A 17,178-nucleotide genomic window follows, 5' to 3' on the forward strand; every position below is an offset into this window, starting at 1 on the left:
TTAGGCATCCAGCCGTTCTACTGGCTTTAATTATTTGGTCTTTTACCTCTTCTTCGATATTGTTGTCGACTGCTAGATTAATTCCCAGGTATTTGAAAGTCATTACTTGTTATATAATTTGATTGTCTAACTCCAATTTGCGTCTTATTGTTTCTTTGGCTTTTTGTTTTTTGAGCTGATAGTTTCATATTCATTTCTTTTGCGTTAATGTTAAATTCGTGCAGTAATCTTTGTAGGTCGTCTTCGCACTCTGTTACTAACACGGTGTCATCAGCGTAACAGCGTATTTGTATCTCTCTATCGCCCACTTTGTACCCTCTTTTTTCTTCAGTTGTTTTATTCTTGCATCCAACATTATGTTAAACAGTAGAGGAATTAGTGAATCTCCTTGCCTGATTCCTGTGTTTGTTTCTATGGGTTCTGTTATTATTCCATTGACTTTCATTTCTATTTTATTTCTTACATATATGTTTTCTAGCAGTTTTATGATATCCAGTGGTAAATTGTTGTCATATAGTACGTGTGTCACATCTTTTAATTGGATTCTATCAATCGCTTTCTTTAGGTCTATGAAACATAAAAAGGCTGGTTTGTTATATTCTAATGATTTCTCCGCTATTTACCTTATCACAAAAACTGCATCGTTACATGATCTTCCACTTCTAGATCATTGTTGTTCATCAGATATATTTATGCATGCCATTATTTTCTCCATCAGTATTTCTGTTGTGAGTTTCAGTCTAGCGCTCAGTAAATTTATCCCTCTATAGTTACTATACCCTATCATCTTTCTTAAATAACGCTATCATTTTAGTGGTTCTTCATTCTTCTGGAATTCTTCCTGTATATATTATTTTACCAGATTTAGCCATACGGCTCACACTCCCTCTAAGGGGAAAATTGATTCATCCCAGATACCTACGGTATCAAAGGGATTGAGCTCTGGTGGGACTCTTTCCATATTATCCAGCCCTAGGTGACTTGGTATGCAGGTGTATCTCCCAAAAATGTTCGTACACTTCTGACCGTCGCGAGTAGTACAGCTTTCTGCATGGTCTTATAAAGATGTTCATTCATTTATTTTACCTATAAATAAACTTATTATTAGAGTTTGACCGACAAAAATTTGTTTAACTGAGTTTCAACGTGATCGTACGACGGTTTTTGTTAAGTCACGCCCTGGTTCCCCGAAAACGGCTACCACGGAGGATAACGTGAAAGAAATTAATGATATCGTATTGGTAGACCACTGACGCCACTGACGGAAGTTTTTGAGGTAGCTGAGACAGTAGGCATCTCAAAAGGTAGCGTGGGTCATATCCTGCATAAAATTTTGGGATGGGAAAGCTGGCGTCACAATGGGTACCGCGTTTTCTCACTCAGGCCAACAAGTGCAACGATGAGGTTACCCTTAATTGTACATAGCGCATTTAAAGTAAATTGCCCTAACCTAATCAGATTTAAACCCGATTCTTAAATAAATCACGTTCAATACACTTTTCCCGCACTATCCCCTAACATAGCACCGACGAAACATGTATCCACCGGTACTCATCAAAGACCAAGGAATAGTGGACATCTCCACACGGACGTGCTCTAAGAAGGCGAAGACTATCCTATCAGCGGGAAAGGTGGTGATGGCCTTCGTTTTCTGGGATTAATAAGGTGTGATCTATATCAACTTTCTGAAAAAGGACAAAACGGTCATAGGGCTTTACTATGCCGCATTATTGGATCGATTGGATGCCGAATACTAGAAAAAACAACCCTAATTGGCGAAGAAAAGATGCTCTTTCACCATGACAACGCACCGGCTCACACCTCCACTATCTTCATGACCAAAATTGTCAAATTGGGCTACGAACTTCTGTCCCATCCACTGTATTCTATAGATTTGACCCTGTATGAGTTGAGAACTTTTTGTTTCCAAACCTGAGAACGTCACTCGCCGGGCAGAAATTTAAGTCGAAAGAGGAGTTCAGTTACGGGTTAAGAAATTCAGAGCATCGCTGGGTCTAGCGTATCTAGCTAGAAGGAGACGACGCTCGGAATAAATCACCACTATTCCAAAATTATTGTTGTTCTTTTGGAGGCTAGGTACCTATTTATCGGACTGCCCTAGTACTAGAAGGTACGTAATAATAAACTCATTTCATGAACTATTTTCTTTATTTTGAATCATACATAAGAACCGTTGCATGGGCGAGATATTTACATTAATAAAAAACATATAACTTTAATCAGTATATGTACAGACTTTGGTAACCACTTTCCTGAGAAAAATCATAATTTATATTTACAAATATTATCAAGTAGTACGTAAAACATAGTGATTCATAATAAAAATTCCCTCGTAGCCGTCAAAAAACGGCCATATAGAACACACCGGCCAAATTATATCAAAGAAACACACTTTTATGATCTTCTTTTAACATTTAAAATGACAAAGTGGTTAAAGAAATTTATATACCTAAATATTATGAAGAGATACGAATAAAATTTTCAAATATTACATCCACTGCTGGACTGGTCTCTTCTGGAGGTATTTTGTATAGGTATCTGGTTGCAATAGATGTTGTCAAATTCTATATTTCCTCGACAACCAACTTATAAAGAACTAAAATATAAGTGTCTGTACTTATGAGAATATGCAAATTTAATGAAAAAATTCGTCTTGGTAAAAGGTATATTAAATTAAAAAGCCCCTAAAAGAGCTACAAATATAAAAACAAAACGTTTTCGCTCTGTAACAAGAGCATCATCAGTGTTAAAAGAACATGGTGAGCCACCCAAAAATACTGAGGTTAAAACCTTTTAAAAATAGACTAAATGTCTTATAAAAGTGTATACATAATTAAATCCTAAGGATGGATATAATTCCGATGGATAAGACATTTAACCTATTTGTAAAAGGTTTTAACCTTAGTCTTTTTGGGAGGCTCACCATGTTCTTGTAACACTGATGATGCTCTTATTACAGAGCGAAAACGTTTTGTTTTTATATTTGTAGCCCTTTTAGGGAATTTTTAAATTAATATACCTTTTACCAAGACGACATGTTTGATTAAATTTACTTGTAATTAATGGTATACAGCCAGCTACAGGAAATTCTTCCTTGTGGATATTTATGAGAATATAGTATACCAGGATATCCTCATTGACATGTATAGGTTTTAACTCGTAAACTGAAAGCCTGAAAATGATAACGTACAGTCCATCCAAATTCACTTTGTATTTGAGAAATAGATTCGCACTGGTATTGACATTTAGTTTTTCAGAATTTTCAGAATTTTATTTTGGGAACCTCGATAAGTCGGATTATTTGGGACCGCGGCCGATCCGGGTTATCAAAAATTTGGGTTAGCCGGAGAATATGGTAAAAATTAATATACTTACAGATAAACTCCATTATAATAATTTCAAAAACATGAAATACGTATGCACAGTACATCTAAATTATGTACAGTTGTATACAGTATTGTTCATGTATTGGTAAAAAACTCAGTCAAACTAAAAACATCTTTCAAAAATGAATAACCATTTTCAATTTCGTTTCAAAACGAAAATACATCCGCACCATATTCTAGTCCAATCAGAGAGTGCAGCAAGCACCTCTACCGGTTTCGAAACTTATTAGTCTCTCATCAGGAGGCACATATGCTGCTATTGTCTTCAGTCTGGTGGGATGTAGAGTAGCATTATGTTGTTTTATATGCCATTAGATTGAAAACTTAGTAAAATGAAAGACTAAGTTTTTTTAAGACTATTTTTATTTTTTTATTTGAAAACTTAGTCTTTTTTTTAATTTTTGTCTCATGAAAATCGGTCCGGGTTAGCCGGACTTCCGGGTTATCGAAGGCCGACTTATCGGGGTTCCACTGTACCTGCATGGAGTGTATATTCGTTTCCTGTCTCGCTAAAGGCGGCGGTTACATTAGATGCTAGTTCGTTCGAAAAACCGAACGAATTTGTAAGAATACGTACGAAATCATCAGAACGAAACAAATGCGTACAATGTTATATGCACGGTTACATTACTTACAAATATTTCTTACGAATTCCTAGGAACTCATACAATTTTCTGATGCGACCAACATAATTTGTTTTTTCTGCGACTATTCGTACGAGAAGTCTATTGTATTTAATAGTTTTGTGGTGTTCGGTTAATTATAGGATTTTAGGTCAATTGCTCGAACTCGAATTGCTCGACATGAAAATTGCTCGAAATAAAAATTGCTCGAACAAAGCAGAAAATTATATATTTATCTAAGTATTTATTTACAATAATACAAAATATATACCTAAATATACATAAGAAAGATACTTTTAACCTATCGGCACGTATTTGCATTTTGGAATCCGCGATGCCAATCTTCGAAAATTAAGGTGACGATTTTAATCCTTCGGTAATACTTGGAAATTATCATAATCCCTATATCATAATGAGACTAGGTAAATCAAAATCGTTATTTTTCTTTTTATTTCCAAAGTTTAAAGATATTTTAGATTTTTAATAATAGTTATTTTCCTAACTAGTGCGGAAAGTGATACTTTCACGCACGAGACTGCCGTTGACCCGAACGACGCGATAGCGGAGTTCGAGCAAACAGTCGAGTGCGGGGAAGACACTTTCCGCATAGTTAGGAACAATATTTTTTCTAGGGCCGTACGTTTGGAAAAAACCCACAAAAAATAGAGTTATATCAATTTTTATTTAGAAGTGAAAATACACAAATTAATTCTTTGACAAGGTTGTCAAAACCAAAGTTTCAATATAATGGGTTACCACGACGACGATACTGGTTTCCATGACGACGATTCAAAACCATTGTAATTGTCTACTGATCTGACTTTTAAATATTATGTCAAAATAATTTTATTTCATCGAATTATCAGTAGTAATTGCACAAGAGCTCTAAAATTATCGAATTTTTCCCGAGTGACACTTTGACAGTTTTTTAATTTCACAACCCGAAGGGGAGTGAAATTATGTCAAAGTGTCACGAGGGCAAAAATTCGTTAATAATTTTAGAGATCGAGTGCAATTTGTAGCGATTATTTCATGAATAAAACTGTTCAAAACCAAAATTTTATTGTAATTTATTTATGTAAGTACAAATTAGTACAATTAAACACACAGTTGTTATAAATATATGACGGTTGAAAGTCATCACTTTTATAATTTTTAAAACATCAATTGTCATTAATGTCACTGAATGTATTTTTTTCGTAGCAACGAAGGGCATCTGACGTAATATACTTGACGACGGGATATTATCAAAAATTATCAGTTTAATTTTTATTTATGTAGCTATTGGTCAGAATCTCCTATGAATGAAATAATCGCGCTAATTTCATTAAAACATGAACAGAATAAGATAAATTTGAAATAAATTAATAAATAGTATCTAAATATTAGTTTATTGCATGTATTATAATATATTATAATGCCATATTACAAGGTATTTTACTTTCCCGCACGCTGTGCGGGAAAATCTAGATACTTTCACGCACGCCTCCCGTGCGGGAAAGTTCAACTTATGCAATAAACTAATATTTACATATTATTTACAAATTTATTTCAAATTTATCTTATTGTGTTCATGTTTTAATGAAATTAGCGCGATAATTCGATGAAATAAAATTATTTTGACATAATATTTAAAATTCAGATCAGTAGAAAATTACAATGATTTTGAATCGTCGTCACGGAAACCAATATTGTCGTCATGGAAACCAATATCGTCGTCGTGATAACCCATTATATTGAAAGTTTGGTATTGACAACCTTGCCAAAGAATTAATTTGTGTATTTTCACTTCTAAATAAAAATTGATATAACTCTATTTTTTGTAGCTTTTTTCCAAACGTACGGCCCTAGAAAAAATATTGTTCCTAACTCATGCGGAAAGTGTCTTCCCCGCATTCGACTGCTTGCCCGAACTCTGATATTGCGTCGTTCGGGTCAACGGCAGTCTAGTGCGTGAAAGTATCACTTTCCGCACTAGTTAGGAAAATAACTATTTCAACATAAATTAATATACGATTATACAGGGTGTCCCGAAAAGATTGGTCATAAATTATACCACAGATTCTGGGGTCAAAAATAGGTTGATTAAACCTCACTTACTTATATACAATAGTGCACACAAAAAAAGTTACAGCCCTTTGAAGTTACAAAATGAAAATCGATTTTTTTCATATATCGAAAACTCTTAGAGATTTTTTATTGAAAATTGACATGTGGCATTATTATGGCAGCAACATCTTAAAAAAAATTAAAGTGAAGTTTCTGCATCCCATAAAAATTTTATGGGGGTTTTGTTCCTTTAAACCCCCCAAACTAATTATTATTGTGGCACCATTAGTTAAACAATTAAATTATTATTGTGGCACCATTAGTTAAACACAATTTTTTTTAAATTTTTTTTGCCTCTTATTACTTTTTCGATAAGCCAGTGTTTATCGACATATTTTGAATATTTATCGAATCCACCACATATTTGTAGGATATGGTTAAGTACGATTATAGAGACCTGTTAATAATCTGAAAATTTATTTATAATTTACATTTTTAGGTATATTTTGAAAAAGAAGCCACATCTCGACAAAAAGTGACTGGTCAAAAAAGACTAAGAGGCAAAAAAGTTTTAAAAACACTGTGTTTAACTAATGGTACCACAATAATAGTTTAATTGGAACGTACACAAACATTTGGGGGGTTTAAAGGAACAAAGCCCCCATAAAATTTGTATGTAAATATATTAAAAAAGAAGCCGCAACTCGACAAAAACTGGCTTATCGAAAAAATACTAAGAGGCAAAAAGTTTTAAAACGTTGTGTTTAACTAATGGTACCACAATAATGAATTAATTGGAACGTACACAAAAGTTTGGGGGGGGGGGGGTTTAAGGGAACAAAACCCCTATAAAATTTTTATTTTATAGACACACCTCACTATAATTTTGTTTTAAGATGTTCCTGCCATATGAATGGTACATGTCCATTTTCAATAAAAAATCTCTAATAGTTTTCGATATATTGAAAAAAAATCGATTTTAATTTTGTAACTTCAAAGGGCTGTAACTTTTTTTCTGAGCACATTTTGTACTAACGTAAGTTAGGTTCAATCGAACTATTTTTGACCCCATAATGTGTGTTATAATTTATGACCAATCTTTACGGGGCACCCTGTATAGGTAGGTACACAGAATATCACATAATTTGTCCTATTTAAAATATATTTTTAGTGTCTATATTTTGTATTATTATGAATAAATATTTATATATATAATTTTCTTTTTTATTCGAGCAATTGACCGGTTACCGATTACCGGTTACAAAATGGATGTTGAAAAATTAATAATACTAGTCCAAGAAAGGCAATCTTTTTGGGACCAAAAAGTATCTAAACAATACAACAATCGAGATTTGAATAAAAAATCATCAACCCAAACTCTGGAGTTTTCTAATAAAAGCAACTTTAATAATATGTAGATGTGTTTTAAAAAAGTAATACTTCGCGGCGTCATTCATTGTTAATAACCACAAACCACAATGTGAAAACTCTGATCTGATATATCTACTGCGTTAATGTATCCAGTCTGTCGTCTGTCTTACGATTTAAATTAGTACGAATTCGTACGAATAAAGTTTCGTGTGAACTAGTATCCAATGTAACCGCCGCCTAAGAGTTCCACGGTTTCCTTTATTTTTGTGCGCCTCTCAAATACAAAGTGAATTTGGTCAAACAGTGCGGTCCACAATAAATATTATAGTTTAATATTGCTTTCCATGCTTATTTATTATTCTTCTCCAAGTTAGTCAGCTTAGCCATTGCAATTTCGATATTAGTAGTTGTTAGTCATTTGTTTAATATTGTAACACTCTTCATTTAATATTTCTTGTTTTCTCATTTTATCTATTATCTCTCAATTCATTAGAATATGTATTTAGGAGCATCAATAAAATATATGTCATGATTTTAATTTCATCGTACATAATTATGTTGACGTAAACTTTCGCATATTATTTGATTTTGTAAAACAAACCCATGAAAACAAATGAAAGTGTTAAAGTTTAAAAGAAGTGTCTTCTCAAAGTGAGCCAAACAATATCCCAAAAATCTAAAATCTTGAAAGCAATTGAACTATAAAAGCTGAATACAAATTGATACTGATTTATCATTAAAGAATCAGTTGCAAGTTAAATTGGACTTACAAGACTTACAAATTGGATTTTACTTACAAGCACATACATTGATTCGTATGTTATTGGCATGCTATTTCCAATTTAACACTAATAAATTAAAAGAGATTTTGGTAGATAACTTCAAAATATGTGTGTTTAGACTATAGTGTAGGCATTTACTTGATATAACCAGCCGGTATACAGAAAATCCATACATTGTACTAATTTATTATCCAACAATAATTGTATTATCAGACTTTTATTATTTTGTTGCATTTCTATAGTTCAGTTCAAATAATCTAACACCAAATGGTTTATGTAGAGATTTAGCCATGAAATTATTATTAATCTTGCATAATACAACTATATAAAATAAATAACTATTAAATAATTTTCTGACCTCTGATGTGCTATTAAATATTGCTACTGCTTACTGTTTCATATTGTTTGTATTTTGGATTCTTTGTTAGTTTTAACACTTCGCATATACGCGCGCATACGGGTCATATTACCCGTATGCATGCCAATTGTGAATATAAAACTCTTAATATTATTTATATCAAAGAATGCGCAATAACTACCTCTTAAAACCCACCAAATTTTATTTGCATATCTCAACCGGTTTTCGAGCAATAAATAAATCGTCAGTTTGTAAGAAAATTCCAACACACCGTATCTCAAAATCGAAGCATATGGAGATATAAGGCTATAAAGCACTGTCGTTTGTTTTTCATGTAGAATTACCCTTTAAAGTTTGTCGCGCATCCTGTATTGATGAAAAACATGGTTAGTTGTTAAAGCACCTAACTTTTAACATTTTTATTATCCACCTTAAGCGATTGAATCAAAAAACAAAATGTTAAGAAAATCTGAGGCTATAGTTGAGTTTTAATTTCAGTACTTTATACATGCTAAAATATTCCACAGAATGATGTGAACTTTGAGAAAAACACAAATTGGTTGGTACAGCCGGTATACATATGACAATTTACCTGTCTAGAAACAATGTTACTACAGCGATATTGTTAAAGAATAAGGCTATTAACATGTTAAAAAATCACTTTCATCGGTCGATAGATTTAGGAAATTTGAGACATAAAAATGACCCATTTTAAAGGTGGTTCGTTAATTTCTTGGAGAGGTGTATTTACATCAGTTATTGCGCTAGTATGTTCTATTTAAAGCATTATTCATTCTCTTGTTGAGATTATGCGAAACAGGTGTGGTATCCGTGTATATGTTACAAGATTGACCACGTGAAAGAAATTGCTAATGAACTTGGATTGTGCTCTTATTGAGGCACACTCGAAAAAAGCTTGAAGAATTTCACTTGGGGCAAAAATATATATAATGCGACGAGCTAAATATTCGAACGTAGTAACTTCTGTCGATGAGTAATCGATGACTATAATTAGTATTGACCAAAATAAAACCTTTTTCGACCGTTAAATCCTCTTTGGTGCTAGATTATTGAACTAACTATTCATTTGTTAGTAGAATAATTAAAATAAATCGTATTTCGTATAATGGGATAAAAACATGTCTAAATTTTTCCTTACGACACGAACACCCAGTATTAGATATGTTAAAAATACTCTTCAAAGCTTACCAAAATATTGCGAAATATCCTAATGCTAGAATTTTAAATACATTCAATAATTTAATACTTAATTTCAATGCAAAAATATTTTTTGTTTTCAATAAAACACTATAAAAATTAGATGAATTGAATATCCTATTGAGACTAGTTATCTTTTCAGCCTTACGGACCCTTTTTCTATTCTTAGTTGAAAATATATTCAAAACTATATTCCACCACTTAGTCTGAAGGTTAAAGCAAATTTTATTAATTGAAATACTAATTGACTATACCATAATAAATACAAATGAATATGATGAAAATCACTTATTTTCATTTTTTGCTTCTAGTTGCTAAATTCTGTCCACATTGATGACAGGAGCGTTTCCATCTATGTATGTTAGTTTTTCTTTAGAAATATAGTAATGTATTTCTGACTTTCTAAGGAGGAAAATTACAAAATTAGAAAATAACAATTGACAATAAAAACAAGAAAAAAGATGTTCTACTCGCTGTGGAACTCGTCAAAATAGTTTTAAAAAACTATCGTAAAGTACAAAAATGTTGATATTGAAATTTGAAATGAAAAACAATATACCTAAACCACAAGAATGCACTACGTTTACCTTAATTGGAGGAGTACCTAATCCTAACAATTATGTACAAAATAGTAACCATAAAATAATTAGGGATGGACTCGAGCCGAGCCGAGCTTTTGAAAAGCTTGAGCTCGAGATAGAACCTCGGCTTGAACTTCGAGCTGCTGAATGAGCTCGTTGCTCGGCTCAAATAGTTCGAGCCGAGCCGAGCCGAGCTCGAAAACATAATAACGTGTTTTAGATTTTTTTCAAAGGGCTTTTAATTTAGGAAATATCCAAGTTATTCTATACTTTACGGATAACTGTATATTGAAAATACATATTTGTAGTCTGAATTGCTTATTTTCAAACAAAAGCATCAGTCGTAGCAGAAATAAATTAATTAGAAAAAGTATTAGAATATTAGCTAAAATATTGGCAAGCTGCTTAAGGAAAGCTCGTCTCGTTTCGAATTCAGCTCACCTCGGGCTGAAAAAAAATTGATTCGGCTCGTACGAAACAAACCGGCTTGAGCTCTAGCTTGTGGGCCATCCCTAACCATAATATATCTTACCCATTTTTCTTACCGTTTAGATTATAATTAATCTTATCGTTTAGATTTAAGACACATAGAGTTACGTATATCCAGCCCTCTGGAAATATTATTAACCAAGTACATAGAATAATGCACAACATAAAAATCTACCAAAATCGCAACTGGCCAGACAACATCCGAACGGAGCTCCCAAAAAATAATACCCGAAGGTCTGGTTAAGCTTTTTAACCATGTGTATACTACTGAAATACCCAAGGAAAGGGGTACACGACAATTAGACCGAAATCATTAGACCGAAAGCATTAGACCGAACTCATTGGATCGAAAAGCACTTTACCGAAACCTCACTAGACCGAAATGGTACATAAATTAAAAAAGATTGCAGTAAATTATGCTAAGATTTTGTATATCTGTCTTTTTGTTTATTGTATTTTTTTATAATATTTTATATATAGACTGTGTAATTTGTTACTCTGTACAGTGTGATATGAAATAATATTCATCCGTTAAACTAATTAGTGAAGGTAAAAATAAATTAAGGGTAGAGTGACATTCACACCATTTTAACTGTTTCTAATAACCATCCAAATAACATTTAATTGTAATTACATTTGTCTTATCTCTTTTACTGCGACAAATAAAAAGAAATTAAGGGTAAATTTTATTTGCTTCTAATTTGAATTTAATGACTACGACCACAAACATGATGTTATCACAATAAATACAGAGAACTTTTATTGTGACAGTATTGTGTACTGTATTATGTACCTAATGCTTTTCGGTCTCCTGCTTTTCGATCACCTACTGTTCGGTCTAGTGAGGTTTCGGTAAAGTGTTTTTCGGTCTAATGAGTTCGGTCTACTGCTTTCGGCCTCTTTACAGTAAACCAAGGAAAGGCTAAGTCTGTTTTATTACTTACTTACTTATCCTCTTCGTTCCCACTGAAACATAAGGCATCTACTAACTGTAACTCTCCATTTTTGCCGATCGTACGACGGCTAGTTTAGACCGACCTTTTCTGCTTCTTTAAAAATTGTTTTCTTCCATGTATTTATCTGTCTCCCCTGTTTCCGTTTTCCTATAGTTTGGAATTCCAATGCTTGTTTTGTTATATCTGTGTCTGGTTTCCGCAGAGTATGGCCCAACCATTTCCATCTTCTCTTTCTTATGTCTTTATGTACTATTGCATAAAACAAACAATAAACATTTCTAAAGTAGGATCATCATCATCATTATCTTTGTCGTTGTCCATAAGCAGGGTCGGCTTCCCCAATTGCATTTCTCCATAAGCTTGTATATGGGCTATATCAAAATCAATCTCTTTTACCGACATGACCTGCCTATGCGTCTCCCAACAGGTCTTCTTTGGTCTCCCTCTCCTACTTTTTTCCAGGAACTCTATTGGGTGATTAACGATTGACACTGAACATGTCCAAATCTTAATCTTCCTCATTTTGGCATCAATAAATTGGTGCCACCGCTAAACTTCCCCTAATATACTCATTCCTAATTTTATCCTTTTTTGTTACAGTAGAGCAATCACAGGTTTCTGGAAAGTAATCCATGGTCATCGACTTTAAGTCGTATCATTTTTACAAATTTATAATATAAATTACACATTAAATCCAACCACTGTTTGGTTTTGGGACTGTATACAAAGTGCAATGAGTTCACTGAAGATAGACTGATAAGTTCGAAAACGTTCTGAACGACTAATATAATTAATCCATTTGGATTTTTAGAATTTTAATTTTTGATTAAATTATACTAATTACATAAAGGAGTTTTTACTTCATGTTAAAAATTAAAAAACATAAATTTCTCTCCTTAGAATATGATTACTTATTTGATGAAAATGATACTTGTTTCATTCGATTTTCATAACGATTTCTACAAACAAGGTTCCATTACTTATAACATTATTGAAGATGAATGTAAACTAAATGAAAATGACTATAATAACTCACATTAAATAAGAAAGAAAACAAGGCGATGAACATTTTTTAAAATGCTTTATTGCCTGAACTCTTCGTTAAGTATATAAATAATATAATTTTTGTCACATAATTAACAGTGATAATAAAATTTGCTTTAACGCAGCAGATATAACAAAATAAAACAATTAACAAACAATGAATTAGGTCTGCTATCCCAGTTTCGTCCCAAATTCGTGCAAAATATCACAAGCCATATCGACATTATTTCTAGTAATCCCTAAAGCTTTTATTACAGCATCACGAGAATATCCTTCACTGACTAATTTCTTTATATAATCCATATTAAGGTTTTCGTAAGAAACGTTGGTTGCTTTTTCTAATGGATTTATTCGTTGCTGGGTTTTTGGAGGTGCCTCAATTTCAACGTTTTCATATTGCAAAGACTGGCTTTCCTGACTTATATTTGGCGTGGTGTACGATTTCGGCGGTTTTAAAGGTCTCGGTGTACTTCTGTTGGAAGGGCAACTCAAATGCCTGTTCGGTAATTTGGTCTCTGTTGTCGTAGTGGTCACGATACTACTACGATCGTAGTAATCACTATTTTGTATAACTACGCCGCATATAGTTTCTGGGGAGCTTAGTTCGATTACCTGAAATCATTTAGAAGTATTAGTAAAAAAAATTAATGACCATATTGTAATTGAAAATGTTACCGTATACCGTAATGTATACCGTTGAGTATCGATATGAAAATCAGGTAAGGAAGTAGCTGAATCGCGAATATATATGTAGAACATTTCTGACTCAATATCCAATTATCGTCGTATTCGGAATATATTGTAAGGGTAGTGAAGCACAATATACGATGCCATACCCTGTTGGCATCAGTTTGCTTCTCCTACTCAACTCGTATCTTCACCTTCAAGTTGGTACATAATGATATACCTGAGCAGCCCCACTGAGATTGGTAACCAATCTAAGGTTGGTAGGAAGGTGAGAAGAGGGTTGAGGAAGAATGGAGTCTTGGTCCTCCGATGAATAGGGGTTGAGCGAAGGGCTAACAACTCTCCCTTCTAAATCCAACTGTTGCGAATACAATGGCTAATGAGACAAACAGACGGATCTCACACCGACGAACTCAGCAAAGTGAGTTCGTCGTATTTATAAATAACTTGTTGCGTGTTTAAATAACTCAGCAAACGTATTTTTCAGTTTTTAGATCGGATGCTCATTTCGCGATATTCGACCGTTCCGCTACTTTTGGGACACCCTGTATAATAATATATAATATATAAATATAAGCAATACGACTGATTAAAATACGACTGAGTAAAAGATCGCAGTAGACGGAACTCACTATCTCACTCGTTCGTATAGACTAGAGTACATATTGTCTCGCGCTCGTAACTACAGTAGACTTTAAATGCGTCCGGCAAGGTGAAGAAACCATTGAAACTGTCCGGCTACTGAGATATTATCTTTTGATAGTAGTCCAAGTATATAAAATTCAGCTTTTATACTTTAAGGAAAGTAATATAATATTTTACACACCTTTGCTACCTGTTATCTACTGAAGTAACCACGATACAAAGTCCGTATTCTCTGACCGTTTTTATCTGTATTGGAGACATGCGCAGAGAAACTTTTAGCTTTTATTATAATAATATATGAAATGTCTAGCGGCCACGGGCTCTTACTCTACTGGTTCAAGCTGCTGGTGCTCAAAATTGGTAAGTAACAAACACATTTTGTTTTTAATTTGTAACGATGTGATGCCACGACAAGCGATGAGCTGCCTTACCAGAGACGACCGGAGGAGTGTCAACGTTGGCGCATAGCAATGCTGGGGGAAACCGAAGGAGAGGGCATCGAGAGCATATTTTTAAGGCGAGCTAGGAGAATGAGAAAATCAGTCATTGCTAGCGTGTTGAACTAACAATGACTCGACAGCTGCTGCTAGCGTGTTGAACTAGCAATAGCTGGCTTGGCAAGGATGCACCGTATGTGAGGTGGGACTATGCCTAGGCGGACGCCACAGTAGTGACGTATGTCTTGCCATGATCGTTATCGCAGTAGGCGGTAGTAGCGAGGAATGATCTCCGGAACATAGGGCTATGTTGATTTAACGTAGCGAGATTGTTATTGTATATAAATATACTGTTTATCGTATTATTTTAATGTTGCTATTATGATCGGATAACTGTAATAAAGTTTAATATTGTTTTTCCTTTGCAGAAGACGGATTTATGTTTTATTTTATTTGTTTTAAACTGTATATAATTATCTTTAATATATTTACTTTATTTTTAACCTGTGTTTTACTGAGTCTGTCGTCCTTAGAAGAACTACCCGTTACAATGGCGCTCGAGCAGGGAGCGTCCCTGCTCGCGAATTTTGATTTTACAATACCGCAACATATTGGAAATGCCAAAAAATCCCTTGTCACAAAATGTGTGTTGACCAGCGTTATTAATATAATATAGATATATTGATGTACAAATTATTGTTTGACTATTGTCTACTATGAATTTTGCAATCAATTAACTTTTTATTCTACAATATAGATAGCTATTGTTTCCTGTATCTTGCCTGATTATTTTTTGAAATAAAGAAGATATATGATTTTTTCTGATTTTATTAATATATAAATCATAATTTAATAATATGACTCAGAAACAAACCTCATGTTCTCCGCTTCCAGCTCTATGTAATTCGATATTTAGCATAGAGCTGCTTTTGGGAATTTGAGGCACTTCTATGTTGATGTGTGTCAAATTAGTGACGGATTGCGCTTCGCTAAGGCCTACGCCGTTTCGAATACTGGATGAGGTAGGAACGATTGTTGGCAGAATTGTTTGTTCGTGAGTCGGTGAGCTCTTTCGAGGTGGTAGAGGGGGTGGCGCTGCTGGTGGTACCACCACTGGCACGTTTCTTCGTAAACATCTCGGACTGCTCCCAGGTGAAATCATAGGACTCGCTGAAGCCTGTGTGCAGAAAAGATATTTTAAACGATTTAGAAATAAAAATATAAAAGATTAAAATATATTTCATTGAATTCGGCAAACCATAATATAGTCCTATTGCACATATTAGATTAAACAATTTCTTGAAAGGTTTTCCGAATGGTGCTAAAATTTCCATTCCGAAAATCGTTTTCAAAAGATAATGAGAATTTGTTGAGAAAAAAGGTGTGTATAACCGCTAGTTGTTGTTGAGGTTATGTTGTATCAAAATACAAATTCAACAAATTGAGGTTTTCAGTATGTACTTGCCTATGTTGGTTGTAGGCGCTTAATGCTAAAGAATCAGTTAGCTCAATAGGGCTTTTCATCGATTGTCATTTGTTTCGAGCTTGTGTCAAATGTCGTATAATCCGTGTATAATATTAATATACACGGATTATACAACATTTGACAGAAGCTCGAAACAAATGACTGTGAATGAAAAGCCCTATTTCGAATTTTGACGGTTACAATTTTGCAATCTACTCCAGAGACAAAATTTTGAATGCGCGACGATAACGACCAATCACGACAAACGTAGGATGTCGTTAACTGTCATTCATCTGCGCAAAGGAATAACATTTTTGATGCACCGTTACTAAAATGGAATATAGAGGACAATGGATTTTTACGGAACGACCCTACTGATGCCTTAGCATTATCCTGTGGTTGTAGGTTGTAGGTAACAGTCAGCTTTGGCTGGATATATATGAGGGCGGATGTTTTTATACCTTAAGATACCATCAAACTCTGATAATTCTGTGAATTTGTGTAATAGTTCTATGTTTTATGTGATTTTGTGTTGGGGGTGTTTATTCCCACAACACATTTAACAACATAAATACACATTTTTGGTAGATATATGCAGTATATATTGCGTGTTCCATATGTATAGTGTATGACAAGACAATATGTTTCATATTTTCCTATCCTCTACTGTTGGTATGTTCTTGTTCACTTCTTTCTTAAGCGTTGGCAACCAAAATCTGTTTGCTGCATTCTGCTAAAGGATCTGCTTAGATGGATTTTTGTTCTCGACAAATTCTCATTAATCTTTTGAAAATGCTTTGCGGAGTGGAAATCGAAAGGTCAAGTATTTTTTAAGTAAAAATGTAAAAATATAGTGCATGCAAATTATAACCAAGCTGTGGATAATCCCATAATAAACATAACATTTAAGAAAACTTTGAATAATATTGTCTGTCCTTGTCCTGCCTGTCCTCGTATTTATGATTATTTGGCATTCAATCTAATATCGTTATCCACATTCTAATTGATCGTTTTGTGAATTCATCTGTTCAACTTCTTTACAGTTCAAACGTGGTTTGTTAACAAT

At 33.5% G+C, this 17,178-nt stretch overlaps 1 protein-coding gene across 1 annotated transcript in view; it reads right to left on the bottom strand.

Annotated features, from left to right (window-relative positions):
• Positions 1–12,896: 12,896 nt before the first annotated feature.
• Positions 12,897–17,178, bottom strand: part of LOC114327939 (E3 ubiquitin-protein ligase CBL-B) — a 328,350-nt gene continuing 324,068 nt past the window's right edge. The window contains exons 7-8 of the mRNA XM_028276660.2: positions 15,522–15,824; positions 12,897–13,490 (exon numbers count right to left, since the gene is read on the bottom strand). Coding sequence (XP_028132461.1) covers positions 13,050–13,490; positions 15,522–15,824 — 744 coding nt within the window. The 3' untranslated portion in view covers positions 12,897–13,049. The remainder of the gene's footprint in view (positions 13,491–15,521; positions 15,825–17,178) is intronic.

Source organism: Diabrotica virgifera, chromosome 6 (genome assembly GCF_917563875.1).
Source record: "Diabrotica virgifera virgifera chromosome 6, PGI_DIABVI_V3a".
Classification (NCBI taxonomy): domain Eukaryota; kingdom Metazoa; phylum Arthropoda; class Insecta; order Coleoptera; family Chrysomelidae; genus Diabrotica; species Diabrotica virgifera.